The 13,445-nt window shown below is 46.7% G+C and overlaps 1 protein-coding gene across 4 annotated transcripts in view; it reads left to right on the forward strand.

The window, feature by feature from the left end:
* Positions 1-12,758, forward strand: part of daam2 (dishevelled associated activator of morphogenesis 2) — a 370,882-nt gene extending 358,124 nt beyond the window's left edge. For all 4 annotated transcript variants that reach the window (XM_038799044.1, XM_038799047.1, XM_038799048.1 and 1 more), the window contains one exon: positions 10,450-12,758. In XM_038799044.1, coding sequence (XP_038654972.1) covers positions 10,450-10,665 — 216 coding nt within the window. In that variant the 3' untranslated portion in view covers positions 10,666-12,758. The remainder of the gene's footprint in view (positions 1-10,449) is intronic.
* The last annotated feature ends 687 nt before the right edge of the window (positions 12,759-13,445 follow it).

Genomic DNA, 13,445 nt, shown 5'->3' on the forward strand with positions numbered 1-13,445 from the left:
CCTGGTCTTGTATTCTAGCCCTCTCGGCATGAATGCTAACATTGCATTTGCCTCCCTAACTACTGATTGATCTTGCACGTTAACCTTAAGAGAATCGTGAACAAGGGCTCCCAAGTTCCTTTGTGCTTCTGATTTCCTAAGCATCTTCCCATTTAGAAAATAGTCTCTGCCTCCATTTCTCCTTCCAAAGTGAATAACCTCACACTTTTCTACATTGTATTTCATCTGCCACCTCTTTGCCCACGCTCCAGCCTGTGCAAGGTCCTTCTGCAGCCTGCCTGCTTCATCAATACTACTTGTCCCTCTACATTTCTTTGTATCATCTGCAAACTTAGCAACAGTGCCTTCAGAACCGTCTTCCCTCACCAATACTCACCAGCCCACAATGGATTCCAGAGGCTCACTCCTGCCTGGGTGAAGCAGACGCACCGCATGTCCAGTCTGTTCCTACTCACAAAAAAGACTCGCACAGTATTCCAGTCCATTGTCAGCATTCAGGTAAAATTCAAATGAGGTAGGTGACTCCTTAGAAAGGTGAACCTCCACAACCATCCTCATTCGCATTGAGTAGGACAAAGCCAGTCAAAAAAGAAGGCAAGGAGGGCTGAAATGGTGAGAGGGATTCAGCTTTGCAAACAAAAGTAGCGTCACTTATCAAACAACAAGCTTTGTGAGGGATTTCACTGTACTCCGACTTTCTCTCTAAATTATCAATTACATCACAGTGCATTAAAAACACTCCCACTTTTAGAACATAGAACAGTACAGCACAGAATTGTTTAAAATTGTTTAAAAAACAATTTAGAGTACCCAATTCATTTTTTCCAATTAAGGGGCAATTTAGCCTGGCCAATCCACCTACCCTGCACATCTTTGGGTACTGGGGACGAAACCCACGCAAACACGGGGAGAATGTGCAAACTCCACACGGACAGTGACCCAGAGCCGGGATCGAACCTGGGATCTCGGTGCCGTGAGGCAACATTGCTATCCACTGTGCCATCGTGCTGCCTTAACACTCCCATTTTTGACAATAATCTCTTGTGCGAACATCATCACATAACTTCTGTCATACCATATAAACAGCATGTGTATACCCTCAGCAGTGCACAGGTGTATACCCTTACCAGTCCACCATGTGTATACCCTCACCAGTCAACCATGTGTATATCCTCATCAGTCCACCAGGTGTATACCCTCACCAGTCAACCAGGTGTATATCCTCACCAGTCCACCATGTGCATACCCTCACCAGTCCACCATGTGTATACCCTCACCTGTCCACCAGGTGTATACCCTCACCAGTCCGCCAGGTTTATACCCTCACCAGTCCACCATGTGTATACCCTCACCTGTCCACCAGGTGTATACCCTCACCAGTCCACTAGGTGTATACCCTCACCAGTCCACTAGGTGTATATCCTCACCTGTCTACCAGGTGTATACCCTCACCAGTCCACCAGCTGTATATCCTCACCAGTTCACCAGGTGTAGACTCTCACCTGTCCACCAGGTGTATATATCCTCACCTGTCCACCAGGTGTATATATCCTCACCAGTTCACCAGGTGTATACCCTCACCAGTCTACCAGGTGTATACCCTCACCAGTCTACCAGGTGTATACCCTCACCAGTCCACCAAGTGTATACCCTCACCAGTCCACCATTTGCATACAGGGAGATGGTGTTGTGGTGGTATTGTCACTGGATTAGAAATCCAGACACCCAAGGCAATGCCCTATAGACCAGGGTTCCAATCTCACCACCGCAGATGTTGAAGTTTGAATTCAGTAAAAAATCTGGAATTAAAATTATAAAGATGTTCACAAAACCATTCTCGATTGTCGTAAAAGCCCACCCGGTTTACTAATGTCCTTTAGGGAAGGAAATGAGCCATCCTTACCTGGTCTGGCTGACATGTGACTCCAGATCCACAGCAAAGTGGGTGACTCTTAAAACGTCACTCAGGTTGAGGCAACAAATGCTGACTTTGTCAGCAACGCTCACATCCCAAGAAGGAATGGTGATAGTGGTGTCTGTAAGGTATGATTCTGTGAGCATGACTATGTCAGGCTATTGCTTGACTCACAAATATCCCCATCCTCAATGATGGAGGAGCCCAGCACATCTGTGCAAAAGACAAGGCATTTCCAACAGTCTTCATCCCGAAGTGCTGAGTGGATAATCCATCTCAGTCTCCTCCGGAGGTCCCCAGCATCTCAGATGCCAGTCTTCAACCGGTACGATTCACTCACGTGATATCAAGAAACAGTCATAGTCATAGTCGCCGCCCAAATATATAGGATCACTTACCTACCCGTCAGCCCTCCTGGTCTACGTCACCTCCGCTCCAGCTCCCGCTCCTCCCTGCGAAGAAAAGGCCGCTGGCGTCGACAGGTAAGTAATTTAAACAAAACGCTTACTTTCCCGGCAGCCCTCCTGGTCCACGTCACCTCCACTCTTCCCTGCGATCAACTCAACTCCTCTGGCTCCCAGTCCTAAACAACATCTTCCTCCTTCACGTAAGGATGGTAATTGCAACCAGAAAGCCCCCTGGCGAAGGTTTACATCAAACCAAGCCTGCCTCTAGACAAGGACATTAACAATCCACCCGCTGCTCACCTCCCTTCACGCCCATGGCTAAGACCACCTTGCCAAGGAATAACAGCAGAGGCCCTACGGCAGCAAGAATGGAACCAACAGGCCACCTCTAAACACCACTTAATCATGGATCCCGCTGTCTGCCCACCTGGCTTCAACCTGCCACATCGACATTGGGAACTCTGCAACCGTTCCCACTCTGGCGAAGGCCTCTGTAAACCCGGACTGTAGCTCTGGTGTACTCCGATCGATGACTCATATCATTGAAGACTGCCCCCTGACAAAGTTCAGCGCAGGGCTTGGAGAACTCCCTTAAATATTGGAAACAATAATTTAGGCGACAGGAAGGGAGCATAGTTAAAAACCCTTGGGCGCTCCAAGCCAGTAATTGCAGTATTTTCACTCCTGTGATCCATTATCTGATTCCTTGGAGTAATTCTCAATCTTAATATCCCAGCAGTCAGTAATTCTATATATAAATGGGGTTCAAACTAACGATACTTAACTGAAACTCCAAACAAAGTTGACAACTTACTGACAAATCCTTTCCTCCTTCAGCATTCCCCAAATGTTTTTATTCCACGAGAGCCTAATTATGAGAAAATCTCCTTTTCCTATCTTACCAGGGATTTTTTTTTACCGTTTGTCACTGACAGAAAGCAGTTGGTGATGTAGAGCATTTACTTAATTAATGAATTTAGAATTACAAGGCACCTACTCAAAGGAACAGGAGATTGAATTGTGTTTCTGTGTGTGTATATCTGTGTGTGTTTTTGTGTGCGCGTAAATCTGTGTGTACATGTGTCAGTATCTGTTTCTGATTGTTTGTGTGTGTGTCTTTTGGGTGACTGTGTATGTGTGTGTGTCTTTGTTTCCCTGTGTGACTGTGTGTGTGTTTCTCTGTGTGCTTCTATGTTTCTCTGTGTGTAGGTCTGTGGGGGTGTCTGTGTGTTTGTGTTTCTCGCTGACGTGTTTTTCTGTGTGTACATGTTTTTCTGTGTGCCTCTCTGAGTGTATGTTTCTGTGTGTGTGTGTGTGTGTGTGTGTGTCTCTCTCTGTATGAATGTGTGTTAGTGTTTCTCTATGTGACATGTTTTTGTATATGTGTGTCTCTCTCTGTATGAATATATATATTAGTGTTTCTCTATGTGACATGTTTCTCTGTGTCTCTCTCTGTGTGAGTGTATGTGTCTGTATATGTGTACCTGTAAGTGATTCTTTATTACACCTCTTCATTGAGGTAATTTGCCAAGCAAAATAAGTGACATTTTCCCGCCCAAACCTTTTTTCTGATAGTTAATTTTTCTCTCATTTCTCGCCATTGACCTCTCTTCAACTTTGAGCTTCCCCCAGATGCAACATTTCTATTTTGCGCCATTTTCTTTAATTCTCAATACCCTGAATTGGCCACCAGACTTTAGAAAACATAAAAGGATTGAGAGTTCAAATCCCACCGTGGTATCTTGTGAAATTCTGGTCAGTAAATTCTGGACTGGTGGCAGGTTGGGGGGTATGGATTGGGGGCGAGGGGTAGAAAATAACCTGATTGTTATTAAAAACCCAATTGCTACACTAATCCCCCGCATGATGGGCGCGATTTAATGGAAATGAAACCGAGTATCATGTCGGGCGCGTTTAGACGGGCATTTCCTGTCGCTAGCAGCACCAAGAACTACCCTGCTATTAACAGGGCTCTGCTTCATTTCTGAGCCTCTAACGATTTCCTGCACTAGCGAGCACCGCCAAGGTGGCACGTGGATGGCACTGCCAGGGTGTCTAGGTGGCACTGCCAGGGTGCTCATCTGGAAGTGCCACAGTGTCCAGGTGGCATCTGTCCCCTGCCCAGAGCCTGACCATCTAGGGGCCCCCGATCACCATGAAGACCCCCCCCCCCCCCCCCTGAGTGCAGGAACGCCTGGAGAAACCCAATATCTAACAGCCTTTGAGCCCAGCTTTGATTACAGATCCGTACTGAATTAACTGGTCTATCAGTTGGGGGGGGGGGGGGGGGGGGGGGGGTGCAGTTAAGGTCTATTCCCATTAGGTAACATCATCCATTCCATTCTCCATTCATCCATATCGTCCTCCATTCCCACTGGGTAACATCAGCCAGAGAGCGGGTTCCAGTTTCTACCCCATTACTCCTGATAGAAGGTAGGAGTCAGAAAAGGATAGCTTCATTTTACAGCCTCTGTAAGCAGCATGTCCCCACACTCAGGCCAGTTGTTGCCCAATAGCCCCCCCCCCCCCCCCCATGGCACCCCCCTTCACACGCCAAACAGAAAGTGAATCAATTCAGTTAATTTATTATGTTCGAGGTGGCGCAGTGGTGTTGGCACTGGACTAGTAATCCAGAATCTCGGAGTTCAGGCCCAGGTTCCAGCCTCAGTATGGCAGGCGTGGGGGATTTCAACTCAATAAAAATCCGGATTTCAAAGAAAGTTTGATGCTGACCATGAAACCATTGACCATTTCATTGTCGCAAACACCCATCTGGCTCACTGATGCCATTTCGCGAAGGAAATCTGCTGTCTTGGCCTCGTCTGGCCTACATGTGACTCCTGACCCACAGAAATGTAGTTGAATCTTAACTGCCCCTCTGTAGCAGCCCAACGAACCACTGAGGTTAAGGGCAATTCGGGATGATATCAAATGCTGGCCCCACCAGTGACCCCCACATCCAATGAAAGGATGAACAAAAAGTCATAGCACAGGCCAGTGCCAGTCAAATAGCCTTCCCCCCCCCCCTCATGGCAGATACTTTCATAACTAACAGAGCACTCAAATCTCATCTGTAAAAAAACCACAGTCCTTTTTGTCGCCAATGCTGACCAAAGGTTTGGCAGCCTTCACATTCCCACTGCGTCCTGTCCTCCGTACCTCCTCCCCGCCATTCTCTCTGGGCTCGTTAGTCATTCTTGGACGGGGGACAGAATTGCAGCGAGGATGGGATAGAGCAGGCTTAACCTCATTCCCCCAGGATTTCTGTGAACCACTGACTCCCAGGGTCTCCACATACCACAGAAAGCATGGGAACTGCATGCTCCCTTAATACCAGACGTTCTGTCAGTTCTCTACTCGTGCCCAGGAATTACTGGGAAATCCAGGATTACACATCTCTTTTTTTTTTGGTTTTATTTTTTTCCCTGAAATCCTGAGCCGCTGATGCACTGATTTTCGTCTCTTTATTTGGGGATTTCGGAGTGTTTTCTGTGCTCCTCTCATCCCATTGTCTGTCAGACTATCTATTTTAGTCCACGCCGCGGAGGATTACGTTTTTATTCTGGAATTTCATGGGGAAGCGTTTCCCACCCCTCTCCTGACCTTTAACCTGCCCTCACCTCGTCACCCTGAGCAACCACAGGAACAACATTCGGGAAAAGCTGTGACATTGAGTCTGTGACCAGTTTTAATATTATGGGATTATGGGGGGGGGGGTGGGGGAAGAAAACCTACAGACTTCATGCACCCTTGTGACAGCAACAGGGGGCTAACTAGCTGGTTTGCAATGCAGAACAATGCCAGCAGCACGGTTCGATTCCCGTACCCGCCTCCCCGAACAGGCACCGGAATGTGACGACTAGGGGCTTTTCACGGTAACTTCATTTGAAGCCTACGTGTGACAATAAGCGATTTTCATTTCATTTTTCATTTCATATTTTAAGAACAAAATAATTAACCGTCAATAGAACCCTACAGTGCAGAAGGAGGTCATTTGGCCCGTCCAGTCAGCACCTACCCTCCGAAAGAGCACCCTACCTAGGCCCAATCCCCCACCCTATCCCCGTAACCCCGCCTAGGGGCAATTTAGCATGGCCAATCCTGCTAACCTGCACCTCTTTGGATTGTGGGAGTAAACTGCAGCACCCGGAGGAAACCCACGCAGATACAGCGAGAACATGCAAACTCCACACAGACACAATTACTTGAAAAAAAGAAGAAATGGGCTGAAGATAGCCATCAGTGTTAATTGATCAGGGCAGCATCTTAGCACAGTGATTAGCGCTGTTGCTTCACAGCGCCAGGGTCATAGACATGGACATAGAATTTACAGTGCAGAAGGAGGCCATTCAACCCATCGAGTCTGCACCGACCCTTGGAAGGAACACCCCACACCTCCACCCAGTAAACCCACCTAGCCTTTTTGGACACTAAGGGCAATTTATCGTGGTCAATCCACCTAACCTGCACATCTTTGGACTGTGTGAGGAAACCGGAGCACCCGGAGGAAAACCACGCAGACACGGGGAGAGCGTGCAGACTCTGCACAGTGACCCAAGCCGGGAATCGAACCTGGCACACTGGAGCTGTGAAGCAACTGTACTAACCACTGAGCTAGCGTGCTGCCCCAGGTCCCAGGTTCCATTCCCAGCTTGAGTCAATGTCTGTGCGGAATCTCGCGTTCTCCCCGTGTCTCCGTGGGCTGCCTCCGGGTGCTCCAGTTTCCTCCCACAAGTCCGGAAAGGCATGCTGTGTACCCAAACAGGCACCGGAGTGTGGTGACTAGGAGCTGTTCACAGTAACTTCATTGCAGTGTTAATGTAGGCCTACTTGTGACAATAAAGTCTACTTGTCACAGGATGTATAAACTCAATAACTATCACATGCATTTCTCGCACTCCCAAAGCTTGTAGAAATATATCAAAGATCATTTTTTTAATCCCTCCTAGTTATTTTGGCATCACTTGCTAGGCTCAGCATTTATTGACCGTTCCTAATTGCATTTCAGACGGTGGCAGTGAGCTGTCTGCTGGAACAGCTGCAGTTCATGTGGTGTAGATACACACACACTGCTGTTAGGGAGGGAGTTCCAAGATATTGATGAAGTGTAAGTGACAGGCTTGAAGGAGAACTGTTAGGTGGTGGTGTTTCCATGTATCTCCTTCCAATGTCGGAGCAGTAGCACAGTGGTTAGCACTGCTGCCTCACAGCGCCAGGGACCCGGGTTCAATTCCGGTTTCAGGTGACTGCGTGGAGTTTGCACTTTCTCCCCGAGTCTGCAGAATAATATTCTTTATTAGTGTCACAAGTCGGCTTACATTAACACTACAATGAAGTTACTGTGAAAAGCACCTAGTCGCCACACTCCGGCGCCTGTTCGGGTACACTGAGGGAGATTTCAGAATGTCCAATTCACCTAACAAGCCCGTCTTTTGGGACTTGTGGGAGAAAACCAGAGCAAGCAGAGGAAACCCACACAGACACGGGGGAAATATGCACAGACAGTGATCAAATCCGGAAATCAAACCTGGGTCCCTGGCGCTGTGAAGCAACAGTGCTACCCTGCCTCTCCATGGGTTTCCTCCAGGCGCTTTGGTTTCCTTCCACAGTCCAAAGATGTGCAGGTTTGGTGGATTGGCCATGGTAAATTTCCCCTTAGTGTCCAAAGATGTGCGGGTTAAGTGGGGTTACGGGATTAGGGTGGGGGAGAGGACCCAGGTAGGGTGCTTTTTCAGAGAGTTGGTGAAGACTCGATGGGTCGAATTGCCTCCTTCTGCAGTCTAGCAATTCGACGATTTCAGGTGGATGAGGTTGAGGGTTTAGATGGTGCTGTTGAAGGAGACTTTCTGAGTTGTTGCAGTGCATCTTGTAGGTGGAACACACTGCTGCTACTGTGTGTCAGTGGTGGAGCGAGTGAATTCGAAGGTGGTGGATCGGTTACAAATAACAGTAGATCCAATGGAAGCTTTGTAAAATGGAACTAGCAGGTGCAGTCCCAATGATCCGTCTCCCGGGGAGACTGTGGGGGTCCTTCTTTTCTTCATCCCAAATTTATAGTATTATGTGCCTCTCTGGGATTGACAGATTGTGGAATTACCCTCACCTCGTCCTGTGGAGGAAAACTGGAGAGTGGAGTGCATGAAGAGTTAAATTGAGACAAAAAGTTGACAATGAATTGAGAAACTTCTGCCAGCAATGAGTAACAAACTTCTAATTCATTTAACAGAAATGCTCCCAGGGCACTGATTAAAAGTGCGACTCCTCATATAGGTCATGTCAGGCAATGGCCTCAGACCATTCGATGACAGACTGCTGGCAATCTCTTATTATTAATTATAATCTCCACTTCTCAAACCATACTGCATGCCTTCCATTCCGAGCCTGCCTGTTTCCTGGAGACACAAATGCCTGGACACCGCATACCAAGTAACATCAGGCTGTCCAGCAATGGTGTTCCTTACAGCCTGGCCCAATTCTGTCCAAACACCTGCTTCTGCACACACCATCATGGAGTGGTCAAAGACGTTGATCAGGATTGAGGAACGGAAATTGTGATCTCCCCGGCCTATTTGGCTCAGGACCAACCACATCCTTCTGTTACTCACTTTACCAACAGTCACAGGGAGAAAGCAGGATTCCAGCGAAAGTTAACCACTTGGTTGTTATCCACTCCCATCCATTCGATTTTCTATATCCGAACCCCTCGATTAGATTCCAGTCTGTAATCATTCCCAGATATCCATTATTCTATATATAAACCATCTGAACCCCTCGATTAGATTCCAATCTGTAATCACTCCCAGGTATCCATTATTCTATATATAAACCATTTGAACCCCTCGATTAGATTCCAGTCTGTAATCATTCCCAGGTATCCATTATTCTATATATAAACCATCTGAACCACTCGATTAGATTCCAGTCTGTAATCACTCCCAGGTATCCATTATTCTATATATAAACCATCTGATCCCCTGGATTAGATTCCAGTCTGTAATCATTCCCAGATATCCATTATTCTATATATAAACCATCTGAACCCCTCGATTAGATTCCAGTCTGTAATCATTCCCAGGTATCCATTATTCTATATATAAACCATCTGAACCCCTCAATTAGATTCCAATCTGTATTCACTCCCAGATATCCATTATTCTATATATAAACCATCTGAATCCCTCGATTAGATTCCAGTCTGTAATCAATCCCAGGTATCCATTATTCTATATATAAACCATCTGAACCCCTCAATTAGATTCCAACATGTATTCACTCCCAGATATCCATTATTCTATATGTAAACCATCTGAACCACTCGATTAGATTCCAGTCTGTAATCACTCCCAGATATCCATTATTCTATATATAAACCATCTGAACCACTCGATTAGATTCCAGTCTGTAATCACTCCCTGGTATCCATTATTCTATATATAAACCATCTGAACCCCTCGATTAGATTCCAGTCTGTAATCACTCCCAGGTATCCGTTATTCTATATATAAACCATTTGAACCCCTCGATTAGATTCCAGTCTGTAATCAGTCCCAGGTATCCATTATTCTATACATAAACCATCTGAACCCCTCGATTAGATTCCAGTCTATAATCACTCCCAGGGATCCATTATTCTATATATAAACCATCTGAGCCCCTTGATTAGATTCTAGTCAGTAATCACTCCCAGGGATCCATTATTCTATATATAAACCATCTGAACCCCTCGATTAGATTCCAGTCTGTAATCACTCCCAGGTATCCGTTATTCTATATATAAACCATTTGAACCCCTCGATTAGATTCCAGTCTGTAATCAGTCCCAGGTATCCATTATTCTATACATAAACCATCTGAACCCCTCGATTAGATTCCAGTCTATAATCACTCCCAGGGATCCATTATTCTATATATAAACCATCTGAGCCCCTTGATTAGATTCTAGTCAGTAATCACTCCCAGGGATCCATTATTCAACATATAACCATCTGAATCCCTTGACTGGATTCCGCTACCCTGACTACTCACATTCATTTACTCTCTATTCTTTGTGATTCGTAAACCCCATCACCTCGTATCAAAGTTAATTTTGTTGTATTTGTCTCCCTTTCCCCCCGCCCTGCCCTCCAGTTGAAGGAGCAGCGCGAGAAGGAGCGTCGCCTGAAGAAAGCACGTGCTGGCAGCGTCTCGGAAGAGGTCGGCGAGTTTGACGACCTGGTGTCAGCCCTGCGGTCAGGCGAGGTCTTTGACAAGGACCTGTCGAAGCTGAAGCGTAACCGGAAGCGGGCCGGCAACCAGGTGTTGGAGTGCGGTAGGGAGCGGCCCGTGACTAAGCTCAACTATTGATGGACCGGCCGCATCTGTTAACGAGGCCTGGGACAAACACCTGGCACTCGGCGGCGTCTGAGTGGGTAGGCACAGATGTGGGGTGGCGGTGGAACTCTATATTTACCCTCAAGCTGCAAGAACTCTTGGGCCCAGGGGCCGAGACAAAAACAAGACACAATCCCTTTTGCTCCTCCGCCAACCAGGAACAAAACCGCCTCTCTCTCTCTCCCTCTCTCTTGCTCTATTGATAACTCTTTTCCCACCACTGTGAGAGATCAGAGAAGGGAAAATGGGCCCAGACTCCAAAGTGCCTGCACTCCGTGCTTTTGTCACCAGCCGCTGGGGCCTTTCCTTTTCAAAGCAGGACACTCTTGAAACAACTGAAGGAGCAGAGCAAGAGCATTGTGGGATTGGAGGGAGTCATCCTCTGGGACTGATAAGGAAGCCATGATGCTTTGTCGTTATTATTGCTGTTGCTTATTCATTTTGATGTTTTTGCCCACTCTCTTGTCCGAAGCATAAAGGTATCGACTCATGCCAGTCCTCCAAGTGGTGGGACCTCAACAACACCCATTGCCGCACCCCACTCCCTCTCCCATGTCGCTCCACTGAACGTTTATGTCGTCAAACCCTTCAGGATCACCCCAGAGTCTCCAGGAATTGAAGGTTGCGAGCAGTCCTGGAGGAAAATCATTGGACGCCGAAGACAGTATTTCTTTTCCACATTTACTTCAGACCCACTGCTGAATTGGCCTCTGGAAGGTGGTGTGTCGCGAGGAAGAGAGACCGATGGTGTGAGGCGGGGCTGTCGGGAGCCGGAACCTCCCAGAATATGTCCTCCCAGAGTTGACGACTCTAACACAGAGCTGCCAGCATAGCCGAGATGGCAGACTCCAGTCACGCATTGGGGAAAAAAAAAGAATGGGAATCGGGTGGAGCCGAGTGGGAATCGTGTCGTCAGCTTGTGCCAAAAATGAGATTCCCACCACTTTGGACATCAGAGAATGCATATGATGTAAACAAAAAACAGTATTAAATCCAGATGACCACCTGAACACATATACGTGTTACCAGAAACGAGATAGCCGCAGCAAAATAACTGGGCCTCTATTGTGCAATATTTTTTTTTTAACGCTTATATAGATATATGTATAATGTTAAAGTTTTACTTTGAAAGAAGTTAGTCATTTTGAAGAACGGACTTGTCACATCCAGTGTGACCAAAATGTGCTTTGTCAATACTATCAGCTCCTCTTACTCACCAGCATCTCTTACCAAACTCTAATCCCCCGCCCCCTCACAGCCCCTTAGGGTCTAAATAATCCGAGCATTCCCTGTCACGTTTTTCAGGGAAATACATGGAAAGCAATTGCCAAGGTTAAAGGTATGTGCCTGGTTGAGAACCACGTTGAATGCCAGCAATAGCCAAAGTATGATAAAACAGTCTGTTAGGACCCTGTATCGGCAGAAAGCCAGGCTTAAAATTCGGCTGGTAAACCCTGCTTCTTTCTCACCTGGAGATCTCCTGGAGAGAGGTTGGGGGGGGGGGGGGATAATAATAATCGCTTATTATCACAAGTAGGCTTCAATGAAGTCACTGTGAAAAGCCCCTAGTCATCACATTCCGGCGCCTGTTCGGGGAGGCCGATACAGGAATTGAACCCGCACTGCTGCCTTGTTCTGCATTACAAGCCAGCTATTTAGTCCACTGCGCTAAAAAAGCACATTTGAAATTACAGATTTCCTTCCTTGTTTTTGTGGTCGGCAGCGCAGGCCTCAAAGGGGCAGGAGGCAAAGAGGTTCACATTTCTCTCCAAGAGTCACCCACCCAATGACCTCGCTCATGTCCTCATTTTCCCCAAGAGGGAGACACAGCAGATAATGCCTAAACATTATTAATGAAGCAAGCCCGTGCCCTGTTTAATAAATGTAGCGGTGTATTGTAGACGTATTTGTTGTGAAGGTTGAAATGGGTTTTATGCACAGAGAAGGTGGAATAGTTCCAGGTTAAGGGCAATGAAAGAAGTCTTACAACACCAGGTTAAAGTCCAACAGGTTTGTTTGGAATCACTAGCTTTTGGAGCGCAGCTCCTTCCTCAGGTGAATGAAGAGGTGGGTTCTACAAACAAAGTCAATGATGCAAGATGATACTTTGAATGTGAGTCTGTGCAGATAATTAAGTCTTTACAGGCTTGCATTCAAAGTATCAGCTTGCATCATTGACTTTGTCTATATATGTATTTCTGGAACCCACCTCTTCATTCACCCGAGGAAGGAGCAGTGCTCCAGAAGCTAGTGGTTCGAAACAAACCTGTTGGACTTTAACCTGGTGTTGTAAGACTTCTTAGTGTGCCCACCCCAGTCCAACGCCAGCATCTCCACATATGGGCAATGAAGGAATAGGAGATTGTGCAGCGACAATGGTTTGGACCTGAAGCATTATTTCATCCATTTTGAAAGGGTTTTGTGAAAGTAGAAAGGCGGGACAAGATATGTGCACCTGTAGGTGCTGTTCAGTCAGCAGGAATTTTTGTACAGGAGATTTTTCTCTGTCCGTACACGTTTATCCCATCCGACTTCAAAGAAATGCTTGCCTCTTTGAGAAATGATACTTGGGGCAAGGGGGAGAATTTCAGTGTGACTATTCATTTGGCCAGAGGGCAGACATATTTTTTTAAAATTCCTGCCAAGGTTGTAAAACACGCCAGACTAATATTCCATATGTGCCACAGCCGACAATGCATGAAACTTCTTTGTAGCTCTGCAAAGTGTGGGACAGCCAGCCTAAACTAGACTCT

This window comes from Scyliorhinus canicula, chromosome 6 (genome assembly GCF_902713615.1).
Source record: "Scyliorhinus canicula chromosome 6, sScyCan1.1, whole genome shotgun sequence".
Lineage (NCBI taxonomy): Eukaryota > Metazoa > Chordata > Chondrichthyes > Carcharhiniformes > Scyliorhinidae > Scyliorhinus > Scyliorhinus canicula.